The following is an 18,345-nucleotide window of genomic DNA, read 5'->3' on the forward strand; positions in this document are numbered from 1 at the left end:
TTTTAGCGCATGTAAAATGGCAGCGCACAATCGCCAATTAATGTGACATTGCAGCTTGTTTTGCTGCTGCTGGCCAATTAAAAAAATGTTGTCTCCATTAGTCACTTCAGACAAAAAGAAAACATGGGAAAATATTGTCCAGGATGAGAAATACTGAAGTTACCCTTTAAGCAGCATTGCTAGTAAAAAAGACATTATGTCTGAACTGTTGCAGGAGTTTTGTGCGAACACAAGTTTCCAACCCAGTTTAAGGCGTGTTTTTATTATTTCGTTGTATTATAGGTGATGTTCAATAACATAATCATGCAAATGAAAACTTTGAGAAACTTTGCTCATCAACTGATAACTGTCACTATCTCAGCTATCGGATAATTATAAAATTGGCAATTCAGAATGATCCTGAGAGACATTCAATCATTTGAAAATAACACTTTATATGACAAAAGACATCTAAAAATATGTACTCTGTATCTTTCAGCTGTGCCTATACACAAAAATATTAAATGAAACCAACACCCGTCTTCCCTGCCAGAATTGCTTTTATGTATTTAAACATTATCAATACCTTAAAAATGAGTATAATTTTGTTAAGACAAAAGTACTACGCAGAGGAAAATCTTTACTTTGTATAAATTATCTCACGTGAATTCTCTTCCTCCATTATACCACCAGCATATCAGCTGGGGGAGGCTTTAAAGGAATCTGACCTAGAGTGAACCTTTTAGCTTTGAACTGATTCAGTTCCTCTGGAGTCAGTTTGCTCTCGTGTGAAAACAAACTGTCCGATTCTCCACCAGCAGACCCGACTCCTGCTGCAGGCGGAGCAGCCGCCGTCCCAAACCCTCCACTCGCCTGTCCAAAAATACTGCTGCTTCCTGCTGCAGCAGGTGCTTCAGCCCCAAAACTGCTCCCGAATCCTCCTCCGGTGTTTGGTTTCGATGCGAAACTGAAGCCAGAGGCAGAGCCAAATCCTGAAGTGGCTGCCGGCTTGTTAGAGGTCGGACCAGCGAAGGAGAAAGAAGCCGAAAGTGCAGATGAGGCTGCAGAGGAGGAACCAAACCCAGAGGGAGGTTGTGTAGGAGCCGCTAAGGTGCTGCCAAAACCTGTGGAAGCTGATGGTGCTGCGGAGGAACCAAATCCACCACTTGGAGCAGCAAAGCTGAAAGTGTTGGCCTGAACTGGTGCTGGAGCCCCAAACTCTACACGGTCAGAAAGATTTAGAATGAACAAAAATGAACCGCTAGAATGGATTTGATTATCCGATCAGCATCTTCACATAGGACCAGGGCTGCAACTAACGATTATTCACAATGACGATTAATCCGTTGATTATTTTACTGATAAACCAATGAATTGTTCGGTGTATAAAATGTCAGGAAATGGTGAAAAATCAATCACCACTACTGAGTACCTATGTAGTATTGATTTCAACTGAAAAAGTGGTTTGGGGTTTTAGTTATTAAGATATTTAGTTTACAGTCAAAGAGGAGTACAGAAACCAGAAAATATTCTGAAATAGCAGGAATCAGAATTTTGACTATTTTCTTTCCTTAAATAAAATACTTAAACAGATTAATCGATTATTAAATAAGCTGGCGATTCATTTATTGTTGAAAAGTAATTGATTAATTGTTGCAGCTCTCGATAGGACATGCAGTGAAATCATCTGCACAGGAACTTCATGAGAGATAACGGATACTTTGAGAATTTGATGATACCGCTCTCATATCTGTTCGCTGAATACGACTAAAACCAGCAGCCGGCTAGCTACACCTACCAGCACCTCTAAAGATCCCAATTTAACAAATGACATCTCTTTTTAGTTTTATCCATAAAAGAAGTGTAAGTACAAAAAAAAACTGATTTTACAAGAAGTTATATGCCAGACTATTTCTTGGATGGGAGCTGGTGTTTTCTTTAATCCTTTGCCAGAAATAAAGAGTTCCCAAAATGTTTAACAATTACTATTACTATTACTACTTCACTCTACAGATAAAATAGGGCAAAACTTAATCTTCACCTTTGCTTTGAAAGCTGGATGTAGATGATCCAAATCCAGTCGCTGTCGCTGAACCAAAGCCACTTGAAGATGTCTGAGGGCTGTTTAACTCAGCGAGCTGCAAGAAAATGAAATACCACAATCAAGGATGTCCTGATCATGTTTTTTCCCCCTGATTCCAATCAAAGTCATTTAATATTGAACATCTGCTGATACCCGAGTCCAAGTCCTACACTTTTGTTTTCCAAGATTAGACAGCTGCACAGTGCAAATTTTAAGTCTTTTTTTAAAGTTATTAACAAATACCTGCATCCAAGCTGTTCCTTGATGTGTTTTTTTTTAAATTTATTATCCTTTTTTCATTTGTTTTACAAAGTAAAGGAATAAATGACAAAGCCTTCCTTTAATCTAGATGGTGTCTTCGCTGTCTGGAGGAAATGTCTCTGTCCGTATGTCTGTCACTGCCGTGCAGCCTGCGTCTCAGTAACCTGTATTTTGTTGAGCGTTTATTGTCTTCTTTAGCTCGTGTTTTGGGCAGATTATGCGTCATTAATGAATAAGCCATGTTGGCTTTATGCTTGCGGAGCTGCTGTTGTGTCTCCTCACAGACGAACAAGACAAACAGCGCAAAAGGCAAAACACAAGACTCTCACACTGAGCTGAAATGAAACGCGTGCTTATTACTTTGGTAAATAATGTCAATTAGCAGTCTCATATAGCTTTTTCGTTTACGGTGTGTGGTGTTTTGCGGCAGACAGGGCTCTTAAGTTGAGCTGAGAGGAGAAACAGGCAGCACTCCACGTCGCTCTGCATGAAAACACACACGCCTGTGTGACAGCTGACATGAAACAAAGGATTGGATGCCATATAAGCCATATATTAGCAATCTCGATCAGTCCAAAAATGCCTTTATTAGTCCTCGATTTGATGTTTGAGATAGGATTGGGACATCCCTAGTCACAACATGTTGACTGTATTTTTAAGAAGTACTGTAACACTAACCATGAGTGTGTTTGCGTGTATGTGTGAGGAAATGTGTGTATGTGTGTGTGTCTCACCAGAGCTGCGCGGGTGGATGGATTCATGACCTTCAGTTCCTGAACTCTGCTTCTCCACTGGTTGAGCAACTGATTGATACCATTAACCTAAACACATGAAACAGGGATTTCTCAAGACTCTTACACATTAAAAAAAAACTGCAATTAATTTAAACATTTGAACAGACAACACAATAGACTAATTCAAGATTGTGTGACAGAAACACTGAGGTATCACCTATCATCTTAACAGAAATGAATACTTATATGCATGCAGAGGAGTCAAGTCTCTGCAGAAATTATCAAAAGAAAGTATCTTTTTTATTTTCTTATCGGTATAAACAGACATATATCTATGTTATATACATGGATCCCACACATTGTTATGGACAAAATTTCAAAACTTTTTCATGACTTTTCAGGAACCCAAAATAGTTTTTTTTTTCTTGCCCTACTTGCCCATCGTTTTTCAGACATATAAGATTCTAACTTTATTTAAACATAATTACAGCATCTCACATGATCCAACAATAATTTCAGTTTTTAAAGTTTGTCTTTTCTAAATGGTGTCATTTTGGCAATTTTAAAGGAAATCAATCACCCCAAACAGTTGTGTTTTTTGCATTTATTTTAAAAAAATGCAAAAATTTTAAAGTACAGAAAAAACGCCAATTAATAAAAAAAAAAAAATTGTCAAAGAAAACATGCCCTTCAAACCCACGGGCATGTTTTCTTTAAAAATCAGCTGTAAAATAAATACAAATACAATAATACAACTATTCAGAGTTGAATGCCCCCTCCTCTCAGCCAAAAATGCTTAAAACGTTATTTGTCATGTCAAGTGGGCAAGTGAAAGTAGAGACGGAACAAGGGGAGAAAATGAAGAAAATTTCAAATGAACAAAACATAACCAAAACATTCTCATGCGCCGACGCATATTGGAGCTACATACATCAGCAGTTAGAGAGAAAAAAAATCCCCATTATGTTCTAATAATAGATTTCAATTTAATACACGCAAAACATTCCCATCATATTTCCCAAACCATTAGTGATTTTTACTAGTTCCATGACTTTTCCAGCCTGTAAATGTGATCAGGAAATTCTAAACCTTGGGAATCCTGTATATTCAACTCTAACACACATGACATTAATGAGTGAAACAACACTTACATAGCTCTGCAGGTCTCCTGAAGCTCTTGTAGAGTAATACTCCAGTCTGAGCTCTTCTGGAGAGAGATCCGTGAAACCTACAGACAAGAAATATTAAACATGATCAGGTATATTGTTTACAAACACAAATAGATATTCTGCAATTAAATGTGTATTTGATACAAACCAGATAAAGATTTCTTGAAGGTGGAATAACACGAGAAGCCCCACTGCCCTGAACTCTCCCAAATATCCATGTCCATCTGAATCATCTCCCTAGGTGACCGTGAGACAGACATCACATGAATTAATTCCTAATATGAGGAGAAATTATTTGGATGTTTCACAACTTTACACAGCAAAAAGGCTCACAGTTTTTTGTCGTCATCTTCCTCTCCAGCTGCCGCCTGCTGTCCTCCTCCTCTTCCTCCTCTGTCAAAGGTGCTGGGAGTATCAAGCGCTGAAAATCTGTTTTGAGCAGAGAAGCTGAATTCGGAGCTCTTCACATTATCTCTTCTCCCTCCTCCTCCTCCTCTACCCCAGTCAGCTCCTCCACCTCCTGCTCGACCCCAGTCAGCTCCTCCACCTCCTCCTCGACCCCAGTCTTCACTTCCATGAGAGGAGAAAGATGAGGGCTGGATATAGCCTCCTTTTTGCTGGGAAGGATTCACCCAAACTCTGTTGCCAAACCCTGAAACCAGCATGCACACCAACACCTTTACAATTATTTTGTTTGCTCATATTATAATTTTATTACTGCCACTTCTACTTTGTATGTATTACACATACAGCATGGCTGTCTGTCCTCAGAGAGGGATCCCTCCTCTGCTTTCCCTTATTTCAACTTAAAAAAGGCTTTTTTGAGTGTTTGTGTTTCCCAGAATTGAGTGTCTAAGGACAGAACATAATATAAATGTATGTTTTTCTTGGTGTATAATCACAATCAGAATCAGAATCTGGTTTTATTGCCAAGTACATTTATAGAAGGAATGTGACTTGGTCTTTTGGTGCAAAACAATTAACATAAAGGATATAATACAAATAGAGAATTAAACAGAATAGAAAATAAGATTTAAAAAAACAGAAGCAATTTAAATATATAAAATGACAAAATAGAATATAAAGGACACAGAATGTATGTACAAAAGGTGCGATGGAGGGACTGTATAGTTTTAAGTAAAGTTACAGTAATCACCTGAAAATAAGAACTGATGTGTTTTTGTTACCTTAGGATGAGCCACACACACTGGAGGAAATAAGTATTTAACATGTCAACATTTTTTTCATAATACATATTTCCACTGCAATTTAGACTAGACTTTGATATTAACTCAATAAAACTATTCTGATAGAAAAATCCTAACATTTCAATCCATAATAAAACTTCTATGTAACAAAGTGGAGTGAATCAGGAAAAAAGTATCGAACACCCTTACTGAATTATTTTTGATACTTTGTGGAGAAGCTTCAGTTTGTAAACAGCAGCTTCAAGATGCTTCATGTGAATAATCTGACCTCCCAAAGTGTTCAGATTTTTGTTTTTGACGTTTTCTGTCACACATACAGTCTTTACATCTTGATCTTCAGTTTCTTCCACAAATGTAATGTTTTTAAGTCTGGTGAATGACTGAGTTTCAGAGCAGATGCCGATTATTATTATTATTATTATTATTATTATTATTATTATTATTATTAGTGCTTAATGGAACCAATAACTCATGTTTTCGGCGGGGGAAAAGTTTTCGTCGAAACTCCGCGTAACATATTTCTTCACAAAGACTAACGTTAACAAACTTACGTCATAAATGAATGAGAAACGATGGTTAACGTTAATTCGGTCCGGATAAACTAACCAATGCAGAGTTTCCTCACAAGAGACCAGCGACAGAAACACAGTTTATCTTACCGCCACCTCCTCCTGCTCCTCGGGGCTGCTGCTGAGCGGAGGAGCGGCTGTAGTTCTTGTTGTTGTATCCTCCTCCACCTCCTCCTCCACCTCCTCCACCTCCTCCTCCTCCACCTCCTCCTCTGCTTCCTCCTCTCGGGTGTTCATTCCAACATTTGTCGCCGTATCGACAACGTCCCTGAAGAAAAAAAGCTACACACCACCATTTCTGCACGGAGTCTGGGCTGAATGCAGCTCGCACTCCGCAATGTTTTCCTGCGACACACGCGCTGGTGTCGCAGGAGATTTACGTCATTCTGCTTAAATCTGTACAACAGCGACCCCACGTGGTAGATAGAGCGGGAAAAAAGCATGGACAATTTGTGATCAATACTGTATCGATAACTAATGACCATGGTGGAAGAAGTATTCAGATCCTTTACTTATGTAAAACTAATAATACCACCATGTAAAATTCTCAGTTCCAAGTAAGATGGAAAGAACGAAAAATCATTATAAAAAACAAACAAACAACACATATTAATATATGTATTAATAATTAATAAATTAAAAAAAGCAAAATTACTGAAAAAATTTCATGATTGTAAAAATAAATAAAGAAAAGAAAAATATTTTTTAAAAACCCTCAAAATTGTAGAAAAATAATTTTTTTTAAAAAAACTTAAATTGTAGAAAATAATTATTTTAAAAAATGAAAATAGAAAACTCAAAATTAATAATAATTATTATTTTAAAGAAAGAAAGGAAAGAAAAAAATGATCCCCCAATCCCAAAATAATTTGAAAAATAGAAAAAGACCTGAATGTTTATCAGAGTAATTGGCAATTAATTTTCCTTGAATCGACTGATTTACGTGTCATCTGACACTGATGTAAACTAAAATAATAAAGACCTTCAAACTTAATTTGGACAGCATGACACCTCAAGAGAAGGCCAAAAGATCATATGATATTGCAAATAACATTGTAATTTTGCGGTGCATATTTATTTTACAAATTTAGAAATGAATACAAACAAATTCTGATCTCCATTCCGCATGTGGGAGTCTGAGGCCACGGGACAGTCCCCCTAATCAATTTGCAGCTAAGTGCAGCAAACAAATGGTGTAAACTCCTCCGCCCTAACAGGTGCAGCAACATTGAATCTTTCATGGTCTGTGAACCCATACACTGCTGAGCGAGGCTCTAATCAGCCAAAGGAAAACCGTTGTGGGTGTACAGTGTATGAACATGAAGCACACACACCCAGAGGTGAGTATGGTTTGTCTGGTATGTACATATATAAATAATATATATGTCTCAGACTTGTCATGATTAATCCCTCTGAAAGCTATTGCTCATTACTAATTAAGTACAATGTCCCTTGTGAATAACAATACTCAATATCACAATATCAGACAAATGCTGTTTGGGTTTAGTCATTACAATATGAATCTTATAATGAATGAAGATTTTCAGTATAATTAAACTTAAATTGTTTAATTAGTTATATTTATGACTATCATTAACCTTAAGGGTAAACATTTTCCATAAATATTTCCAAGAACAAAGAATACAATTCCTTATTTTGTATCACATTTCCTCATCTTTCGGAGAGAAACTGCCATTTCTGTTAGACAAAATGATACAGTTTGAAAAAAGCAATGACACTGACAGAGACCTATATGCAAAGATTTGAATATGTATTTATGTGTTGAAAAGTAATTAGAATAATACAATAAATTACAATGTTAACAACTGGGCAAGTGACAATAAGGCCCTGTTGCAAAGGCAGCTTCATAAAATGTTATTGTTCATGTAAAAATACACATCAAAAACATCAATACTACATTTTAATGAAGGAATGTTAAATATACTGTTTTCTTGATAAATAAAATAGCTTAATAGCAAATCTTTTGATTAGGAGCAGCATACATAATAAAATACAACCAATTTAAAATAAAAATCCTGGCAAGAAATGGCGCATGACAGTTTTCAGCCTACTGCATAAATGTATAAATGTTACCAAAGTTGCGTACTAATAGCAAGCATCAAACTTTACACTTTGTAGAAAATTGAAAAACTTGACATCTACCACATTTAAAGTTTTTTCTGAGCCAAGGAATCTGAATGGTTTTCAGCTCAACAGTGGTGCATTTTCACTGATGAAGAAGACACATTTTCATAAATAAAAAAATAAAGCTGGATTTATACAAAACAATAACACTTTATAAGGCACATTTATGTAAGGTGCCTGATCGATGAAAAACCAACTTGGTGGTTTACAAGCTATAAAAGAGCGAGACAAATAAACAATGTCAGAGCTGCACCAGAGTATAAGAATCCATCTCATAAAATATATAAATTTCCTTTTGTATACAAAATATTAAGTGCTTGTTAAGTATAAAAACATATGTAGGATGTAGGAAAGAACATATAATAGCATTATTTTTCTCACACTGTAGGCATAAAAAAAATAATATCATGAAATAAGGATTTTATGCAACATATTGCAATAGGCTTACTCCCAATAAACTTTATAATAAAGAAAGAAATTGAGATAATGTAACATAAAGAAAGGAAGACAAGAAAGTGCACATGCAGACACAATTACAGTTTTAACCCTTTGCACAGCAGGGACAATCCCTCTATGCTGAGAGAGAGGACCAGTGGGAGAACCCCTGCTTCATTTCCTGTCTCCTTCCACAGCATGTCGCCGTCTCTTTTCAGCGTCACATAAGTGGAGCTGAGCAGCTGTTCTGCCAGTTGGAAGGCCTGGTTGTCCTGCAGCGCGATGGGAAGCTGCTGGATTGAGAAAGGCTCGCTGCTCTTCTGTAGCGTGCACATCTGGTGAGATATAGACAGATATAGTGATCATGAGTGACATCCCTTTTATTGTGCTGCATTCTGACGCCTTCACAAGTATGTAAACTTTTTTGTTTTCTTTTGAAAAAATGGGAGAAAGGCAATGAGCAACTTGGCAAGAAACATTTTACAAACTGCATGAAATTAGTAGATTTGGAAAGTTAATTTAAAAAAAAACAAGAAGAAACTAGAGAAAAATATCCAAAAAGTATATTTCTAACTCTTATTATTATGTATTTAAAATGATTTTAGAGAATTATTTTCATAGTACCTTTTCAGGTAATTTCCTTGTTTGTTTGTTTTCATTGTTTTTCAACGTTTTCAATGTTTTTTTGTTTTCTAATTTTCAATTTATTCACATGTACTTTTTCCTTTTTGCTAATTTTTGGGTCATTTCCTCTTTTTTTTCTCAATGCCCTTTGCCATGTTTTTCTTTCTTTTCTAAGCTTGTGGCCTCGACCGGCCAGTAAAGACGTGAGAGGAGTCAGTAGTCAGCATGAAACAGTCAATAAAACAGGTTTTTTAGCAGTTATGAATCACAACAACCACCAGCAAGGTCCCTGAGCATGCAGTTATATAAGTGTACACAAAGTATTCAGCTGATTGGTCTAGTAGTTTGTTAGATTAGCTGTGAAAAGATGGATATACACACTCACACTCACAAACACACATACACACACACACACTCACTCATGCATGCACACACACAAGCAAATGCATAATCACCTCCAGGTGTACATGTGGTGGAGATAATTATGACTCAAATGTTCATATAGCTGACCTTGTTGAGCCCGTAAACAAGTGGCTGGTTTATTTCGAAACTGGGTCAAAATAACACATATCTAGGTATGATTGGTGACTTTTATACTCATAGATTCTGAATAAACTTTACCCATACTGGGTGGGTGGTAAATTGACCCAGTACTGGGTACCTTGATTGACCCATATTGGCTAAAAATTGAACCAAATGTGTGTAATATTTTCAAAAATTTTGTGTAATGGTGTGCATGTAGAAAAAACATTGTAACTAACCAGCGTGTCGAAGGCCTTCAGAAAATCAGGACGGCTCTCACTCAAGAGGCACAGAGTTTCATCAGGCAATTCTACAAAACAACACATATAAAACACAACAAGGTTAAACAACTTCTTGAGTACAAACTTGCATTGCTCAAAGCACTGCTGGGAAATGTTTAAAGTTCACTCTCACCTTCCATGGCACTGACCAACAGGTGAGCTGCGTTTAGGTGGGGAGGGACACCACCCTGGCTGTTCTCAGCCAGCTGGTCCAGTACGGCTGACAACGATTCTCTCTGACTCTCTGACAGGTCCTCGTGCTTGGCCATATCGAGTGTTTTACCACTGCACAACTCCTCCAGCTATCAGAGAGGTACAGAAAAGAGGGGAAAAAAATGTTGTGATTGCAGATTTTTATCTCAATATAATATATGTAATTTAATAAAATAGACTGATTTTAGGAGACAGTGTCTGTTTGCGGAAGTTTACTCGTTGCACAGTTATCTACTTGTCCCCTGGAGAGATGAGCCCGAACCGACTCATGTTGGTGTTGAAGTCATTGTGTCGCTCACCAAAAACTCCATATATGAAAGAGCAGCTTTGTCGCTCAGAACCTCCTGAAGTCTCTTGAACAAGGCACACCGAGTTGAGTCGGGCAGCTCTGCCAGAGGAGAAAGGTCCATCTCCTGTGATCCTGTGAGAGGCAAAGAGACACTGAATGAGATTTGAAACTGAAGCTAAACCAGCATACAGAATTTGGCTGATACTTGTCATCCACTGCAGATGGTTTTTACTCATAACCGTTGAACTACGAGACAAACAAAATTCAATGTATTAACACATATCAATTCATAAGGGGCATGCATATTTCTGGCAAGTTACATTATTTAGCCATTTTCAATCACTACGCTTGACAAAGTTTTACAAAAGGGGTTATTTCTGGTCTTTGAGTATGATGGGCTAAGCTGTGTTTGAAGCTGCTGTAACATACAGCACACAGCAGTGACTGTATTACAATTTTAGGATTACTACGCCAATTGATCAACCATTGTTTAATAGGATTCGGAGCTAAATGGTCATTCAATGAATGCACAAAAAACACAAAGATGCCTCTTTAAAAAAAAAAAAAAAACAAGTGAGCCAACTGAGACTTATGTTTAAGCAGCCACTGTGTCCTGTCGCTGTCTTGGTTATATCTGCAGCCTGCTAACTTTTCTCGAGCTGTGTTGTCAAATGCTACCAATATCGTTTTTGTCAGAAACTCAGCATGTAATCAGGTTTGAAGTTAACAAAAATGATATCACTGGTAAGTGACAACAGCGATGAACAGTAAAAGTGAGCAAATGGTTGTGTGTGGTAGATAAATATGTGGTTATAATTTAACTGCAACATGATGAGAATTTATTTCGCTCTCCCCTTCTGTTCTAGAGACCATGCAGCTGAACTTCCTCAGCCACATGTTGTCAGGTATTTGTAAAACTGCCCACACTTTCCATTGCATCTGTGTGTTGCTTGGCAACCATTATGCTAAATGTCACCAAGAAACTGCTTTGCTTAGGAATGGTTGTTTGTTTATCAGTGAATTATTGCATTTTTGTTGCTGTGTGTTTATTTTATGAAACATTGCAATGCATATGCAGTAACATTTTATAAAAGTTATAAGTCAGAGGCTGAGGCTTTACAGTCATTTCAGAACAGCTAAGAGACCATGTGGCTTAGTACTTCGACATAACCGTTTCAGCTTTCCACTCCCTTTTTCTACAAACAGAACTGAGTTCTTGTAGGCTCAACCTACTACCATAACACTTGAACACGTTATGCAATTAAAACCATATTGTGAAGACATTGTGGAAATCCTGTTTCTGTCGATGGCAGAATTAAATGGACCTTATTCACAGTCATAACTCAGAATCACTTGATAATTTTACTCCTGTAAAAAGGCCTACTTTTCTCAAAAAACTCTCTTAATCTCATCACCATGTTGATTTTGACAGATCAAAATCCAGATCCAAATGAACTGACTTTCAAACCTTTTTAAAATAGCACATTCAGAGGATTATGTAACTTTGGAAAGGGTGTGCCCTCTTTGGTGTTCTTCTTGTTTTGACCTTCAGTTGGGAACCACTGATAAATTAGTTTACAGCTGAATGAGTGAGTTGGACAGAGATCTACTAAACTTACATTGGAAATCTGAGAATGGAAAGCTGGCTAATTAACCAAATTCTGAAAATGATATCACAGAAATAATTCACATTGCCCACAATGATGATTAATGAATCCCACTGAGCGGTTCACCTTTGTCCTTACAGTTGCAGTAATTCCGAGTTACTGCATGTACGTATTGTAGATAGTTTTAGTTCCAGTTTTAGCTGCTGAGACCAGTCGGCTTTATTTCAGATCAAACAGCCTGTGCAAACAACTCATTGAATCCACAGTGCCATGTGAGATAGAAAAGGGAACCTACTTCTTTTTCATCATATCAGTGATGTGTATCACTTCCTCACAAAACAAAAAGTAACAGGATTATCAAAGACAGTTCTGTAACCGTCATAATAATTTCCCATTAAATATATGAATGAATGGACACAAACCATTAAGCAGTGCACTCAGAGGTATTGTATCTGGAGCCTTCCCCCCATTGAGCTTGCCGTCAACCTCATTTATGGAGACGTGGGATGACCAGGACAAGGGCGAGTCTTGCTCAATGCCTCCTATTGTGTCAGGCTGTAGACATATATCTGAAAATGTACAAAATATTATATAGTTACTGTAAAATAGATGCATGCACCTACAGGTGCGCAAGCATATTAGTAAAGATTTATTCAAAACACATGAGCTTTAAAGAAGTATTTGACTGCTGGACAGATGGTCTTCTCATAGAAATAGATTGTCTCTGCAGTAGAAAGACACATGTACTTTTGACATTTACCCTTTAACACCTGGCACGCCAACAGTTTTCTTGTGTGACAATCAGTCGCCTTTCATAAGTACAAAGCAAAGCAAGTCTTAAGTAAGCAAAAAATAAATAAATTAAAAGATATATATATAAACAGTGTATATATATATATATATATATATATATTATATATATATACACACAAAACATACATTTTGAGCAGCAGATCTGGGTGCTGGTAAAATGGAGGGAAGTTCATCAGAGTTTATACTAACCATATTGTTATTACATATTGTACTACTACTACTACTGCTACAACTACCGATATAATAATATTAATAATAATATTAATAATAATAACAGTATCACTATTAATTAAGGGTTTTGTCTAACCATCTGCTCCACTTCTCTTTTCCCATGCAATTTTTGCTGTAGGCATGATGTTATGTTAACAGTTTGCACAATATTTAAAATGCAAAGCAACAACATAACAGTGTCTCTAGATTCGGCTGAATTGGAGAGAATGGAGAAGTAGCATTCTAATTCCTACTTTCTTCCCTAAAAATTAGTTTTTGACAACACATCAATCTCAGTTTGCTTCTCTTTAACCACACACACACACACACACACACACACACACACACATGGCACACAAACATACACACACACACACACACACACACACAGACAGAGAGAGAGAGAGAGAGAGAGAGAGAGAGAGAGAGAAACTTACTAAAGTGTCCATTTTTTTTAATCTCCAGTTCCAGGATGCTGTACGCAATGACTGTACCAGAAGGGATCTCCAAGGAAACATCACTGTCTGCCTCAATCTTGTTTTTGTCTTTCACACACATCTGAGAATACACACATATATATGTGATTTTCAAAGCTGGTGATTTAATCAGACATGTTTTGGGGATTGAAGATCTGATATTTGCTGTATTAAAAGAAAATGTAAAATGTAAACAAAGAACAGTTCAACCACATTCAGCCACGCCCACCTTGACAGGGCTCCCCAACATGGCCACTAGCCCGAGCACCCCCTGAAACATGCACTGCTCCCTTTTCATCTGGGTGATGGAGCAGGAGCTTGTGGTGAGGATCCTCTCCTTCACCACTGCCAGCACATCAGCTTGCTTCTCCAGCTGCTGCACCAGCTGGTGCTGCATGTCCACCAACCTGAGGCAGGGAGATTTTTTATTTTAAATCTGGGATGGGAGGGTAGGATTTAGGTGCTGTCACTGTCAATCATCTAAGTGCAGAAGAAAGATGGCACTATCGAACTCTGAGGTTTTCATGTTACTGCTCTAAGGTGTCAAATGTCTGATGTCTAACTACAATTACAGCTTATTTCATTAATATTGAAGTCATCATCTTGTGATAGTCACAATGTGCAAATAACAATAGAATTATTTAACACCTGCTTCTGGAGTCCCGTAACAGCGTCCTCACATCCAGTTCCTCTTTCTTCAGCTTGCCAAAACATGACTGGAGCTTGAAGGAGCCCTCCCCCTCCACTGTGAGTCTGGCAGAGCCAGCCTCGGTGTCCAGCGTCCCAGAGACTTTGTCTCTAAATGTCCCCTCATAGTCAAGGAATTCTGCCTCGGACACTCCTGACAACACATGTGGTGTTAGCATGATTTAGGGATGTGAGCTGGAGAAAACTCAGGACAGAATTTGTCTTACAAAAAGGTAGCTGAAATGGAAACTAGAATTACCACCTTGGGGTTGTATGTTACACTTACAGTTTACATCCATGTCTGTGAAAACATAATTCAGAATTCAGTATCTGACCAAATGAATTCCCTTCTGTTCCTGAGTTATGATGCTAAGTAATGGCCAGAAAAAGTGTTTTTGCATCACATAATGACGTTACCGTGAAGCTGACTTTTTGGATATAAAAATGTCATAACTTTATCATTATATCCTTTAGACATTTGTGTGAAATTTTGTCAAAATCAGCACAGATATTCTTGAGTTACAGCCAAAAATATGATCTTGACCTTGGACCTTCAACCTCCAAATTCAAATCAGTTCATCCTTGACTCAAAATGGATGTTTGTGCCTAATTTGAAGAAATTTGCTGAGATATCCCGTTCAAGAGAATGAAATTGACAAGATCACATTGACCTTAATGTTGACCTTTGAGTATCAAAATCTAATCAGTTCATCTTTTAGTCCAAGTAGACGTTTGTGCCAAATGTGAATAAATTCCTTTATCATGTTCACAAGAATAGGAAAGGTGATGGACATCCAAAAATATCTCCGGCCACCACTATCGCTGGCGCAGAGGTATAATAAAATGTTACACTTATAAAGCTTCAGCAACTTTTTTCCACTTTTTTTAAACACAAACAGTACGTGCACACCTACATACCAGGAATGAGCACCTCGTCGCCTTGCAACAAGTCGCTGAGGGTGAAAACTGTTGGTTGGTACTTGGGCTTCTGCCAGAACCACTTGCGGTTGCGTTTGACAACCACTGCCATGGGAACCAGTTTTTTTGAGTCATTGACTCGGGACACGTGGATGAGGCTCCCCTCTGGGTCAATCTGACGGATGAAGTTGGCAGTGGCTTTGGAAAACATGGCTTCCGCAAACACTGACTGCAGACAGCTGGAAGAGGAGAGGAGGAGAGAGACTTTTAAGGCTTCAATTTGAGTTTATTTTGTCCACAGGACGGCACAGAGCGCAAAGACAAGAACCCTGGCTGATTATATCCAGCTACTAAACCTCTATGGGTGATTTCCAGTTGGTATTCTCCCCAGTTTTCCCCTCTAGAAAGTTTATGCAAGTAAAAGAAGTCCCAGTGACGCTAAGCAGACCCTGTGTGGGTGCTTATGAATACCACGTATCACCACACGACTCTTGAGTCAACAGTTGGCAGTGAACTACAAAGCAGGAAGGAAGTCCCCAGGATGGTGTTAACATATTAAACTGACCAAAAACAACTGCAGGCAAATACACACAGACACACACACACCTCGGATCACTAATTCTGCTGGCTCAGATGTCACAGCTTAAATATTGTACATAGTCAGGCATGAGGGGGATTTGTGCTGTGAGGAAAGAGAGGGGGAAAGAAGAGGAAAAAGTTTGAGCTGTGCCCCTGTTACTTTGAGAAATGTTAAACAAAAGACTGCCTCACTGGAGGACAGAGAAAGAAGACATTTTGAGACATAAATACAAAACAGGGGAGAGCTTAAAATTTTTAGGCTTTTTTTTCTCCTCTGAATGAAATCGAGAAGGGCACCACCTCTTCATGCGTAAGAACAACACAAAATCCCCTTGGCTTGTCACGTTTTAGCGTTGAGTCATTTGCTGTGAATTATTAAGGTGTCATTACATCAGTAGGGACCTTTCGCTAACCTCAAACTTGGTTTCCAAAAGTTGAAACATGCTGTTTCTAAATATTTTATGTTTCTTTTGTTATGTTTGATCTTGGACCAAGGAAAGGAGGAAAAAAGACACTTCATGTATAACTTAGTATATTAGGGTTGGGCTATTGGTGAACAAACAGCAGTAATATACTGTAAATCTAAATGTAATGGTTCCTTAAATACATTCACATGCTAATTATTATAAAGCAAACAGCCAACATCATTACTTTTTAAAGAAAAGTAGGCAATCATTCATGCTAATCAGTAAAACGCATTGAGCAAATATAACATCAAAAACTATGAATTCACTTCATTTCACTTGAACTGCAATAGCTAAGGTAAAGCACAAAAAACTATAAAGACATTTAAGTTATTAAATGATTATGATACAATGTAACCAGGCATTATGAAATGTGAATGAAATCATTTTTTTGTTTGCTTTTTAGTTTTTGTCTTTCCATTGTATTTTTTGTATTCATTTATGTTTTTTGTTTGTCCCTCTATCTGTATTCATTCTGTAATGATCTTGTATTAAAAAAAGTTTTTTTTTAAAAAAAAAAAAAAGCTGCACTGCCCATCGTAGAAAAACTTAAAAAAAAAAAAAAAAAGTAAAAGAAAGTGAGATTTCCTATAGAAAATATTTGCCAGTATAAACAGTTCAGTGGTTAATGCCCCCACAACATTCCTACCGCATCTCTCTCTCTCTCTCTCTCACACACACACACACACACACACACACACACACACGCACACACACACTTGCACGTGCGCCAGCACGCGCGTCTATTTCCCGGTAGCCCACTTTTTGCTAATGTAACCAGGCTGCAGTAAGTGAGCGCGTGCTTTTACAGTAAGATCAGCTGCGCGCGAGCCCCTTAAGCACGCATGACTCGGGTTATGAGTTTTAAATCAAAGAAACAAAGTGGAAGAAAATCGTGTTTTGACCGGAAAATCATAACAAACAGACCGCACTGGTAATGTTAAGTAGACAGATGAGAGCCAGTTTACAGGCTTTCTGTCTCTCAAAATCACAAATAAATTATTTTGTTTATACATCAAGTTGTCGCTTACCTGGGATTAGTTTATAAACAGCTCTGTAAATTCACAATTTAGCGTCGCACGTTATGCCCGTCCAGTTGTCACTCCTGGATTGTCACCGATGTTGCCATGCGTAAAAGTAGAAGTTGTCCAAACGCGGACCAGAAGTCCTCTGGATGTATGAATGACACTTCCCTCACAGTGTTAGACCTATGACAAAACTAACAAATGCTCGTAAGTAGAGGGAGAAAGCAGCAGTGTTGGATCAGAGCGATGGCTGAATGGTAGGAGAGAGGCTGACTTCAGTTATCCACCTCACAGAGGAGGTTACAGACCGCCTCCTCCTCCCACTCTCGCTGGAGAGTTAATTATAATCATATGAACTGAGGTATTTTGTGCGTGCGTGCGAGCGTGCGTATGTGTGTGGGGGTTTCAGGACATGAGCAGACTTGCCTGATTTTTAAAGTAAATTAAGAGTGGAAATATTTTTGCAAAACATGCATTTTTGACTCATTCATAAAGTGTTACTGCTTATGTGGTTGTTTGTAAGTAGGCCAACATCTTTTTTTTGACACATTACAACCAACTTCACCACATCCTACAAAGGGGGAAAAGCCTCCTGTGCAGCTGAGTGAAATGTTTTCAAGTTTTTCTTGAAATTACAAGAAGACCTTTGTATTACTACGAATACTTTTTGACGGGGGTAAAACATCATTTGACTGTAAATCACACAAATAGCTCACAAAGCAACTAAATCAGTACAGGGCAGCACCAGAGGTTAACATTGTCCTGACAGTGGCAGGTCTTCAAATTTCTGTGTTTGCTCAGATTTCAAATGATGTAAGGTCTGCAGTTCAAAGAATGTGTGTATGTGTGAGTGGGTGGGTGTATTTTGGTCTGTGACCCATGGTGATAAGTAGTTACTTTGTAAAGGCTGACAGGGAGTTGTCTCTCAGATGTAAAGATATTGGTCCCCTTTAACCCTGAGGTATGGATGCACTAACATGCACACACACTACAGCCACTGCTGGTTCAAGAATACTAAAAAGGGCAGCTAAAGGTTAGCCTCTTCTTTTATCAC

The 18,345-nt window shown here is 37.9% G+C and overlaps 2 protein-coding genes across 2 annotated transcripts; both read right to left on the bottom strand.

Moving 5' to 3' along the window:
- Window positions 1–246: 246 nt before the first annotated feature.
- Window positions 247–6,488, bottom strand: nup42 (nucleoporin 42). The gene is made up of 8 exons (XM_042507039.1): window positions 6,467–6,488; window positions 6,094–6,348; window positions 4,560–4,878; window positions 4,375–4,463; window positions 4,209–4,285; window positions 3,058–3,144; window positions 2,021–2,117; window positions 247–1,199 (listed from the first exon to the last, which is right to left on the bottom strand). The coding sequence occupies exons 1-8, from the start codon at window positions 6,486–6,488 to the stop codon at window positions 661–663; spliced, it is 1,485 nt and encodes a 494-aa protein (XP_042362973.1). The 3' UTR covers window positions 247–660.
- A 1,423-nt stretch (window positions 6,489–7,911) lies between these two features.
- LOC121957793 (gasdermin-E-like) lies at window positions 7,912–17,577 on the bottom strand. Its single transcript, XM_042506572.1, has 10 exons — window positions 17,298–17,577; window positions 15,224–15,462; window positions 14,267–14,459; window positions 13,848–14,025; window positions 13,580–13,700; window positions 12,542–12,688; window positions 10,523–10,644; window positions 10,144–10,312; window positions 9,969–10,039; window positions 7,912–8,918 (listed from the first exon to the last, which is right to left on the bottom strand). Exons 2-10 carry the CDS (start codon window positions 15,432–15,434, stop codon window positions 8,682–8,684), a joined length of 1,449 nt encoding a protein of 482 aa, XP_042362506.1. The 5' UTR covers window positions 15,435–15,462; window positions 17,298–17,577; the 3' UTR covers window positions 7,912–8,681.
- Between the last annotated feature and the right edge of the window lie 768 nt (window positions 17,578–18,345).

This window comes from Plectropomus leopardus, chromosome 18 (assembly GCF_008729295.1).
Source record: "Plectropomus leopardus isolate mb chromosome 18, YSFRI_Pleo_2.0, whole genome shotgun sequence".
Lineage (NCBI taxonomy): Eukaryota > Metazoa > Chordata > Actinopteri > Perciformes > Serranidae > Plectropomus > Plectropomus leopardus.

What these genes read in the sequence shown, in the direction of transcription:
- nup42 (XM_042507039.1), bottom strand. Translation starts at nt 6,488, where the DNA reads ATGGTCATTAGTTATCGATACA. An exon ending in AGGAGCAGGAGGAGGTGGCG is followed by an intron (nt 4,879 to 6,093) that starts GTAAGATAAACT and finishes TGCTGGTTTCAG; the next exon opens with GGTTTGGCAACAGAGTTTGG. An exon ending in ATCCAGCTTTCAAAGCAAAG is followed by an intron (nt 1,200 to 2,020) that starts GTGAAGATTAAG and finishes CTGACCGTGTAG; the next exon opens with AGTTTGGGGCTCCAGCACCA.
- LOC121957793 (XM_042506572.1), bottom strand. Translation starts at nt 15,434, where the DNA reads ATGTTTTCCAAAGCCACTGCCAACTTCATCCGTCAGATTGACCCAGAG. An exon ending in TTACGGGACTCCAGAAGCAG is followed by an intron (nt 14,026 to 14,266) that starts GTGTTAAATAAT and finishes TCCCTGCCTCAG; the next exon opens with GTTGGTGGACATGCAGCACC. An exon ending in TTTCATATATGGAGTTTTTG is followed by an intron (nt 10,313 to 10,522) that starts GTGAGCGACACA and finishes CCTCTCTGATAG; the next exon opens with CTGGAGGAGTTGTGCAGTGG.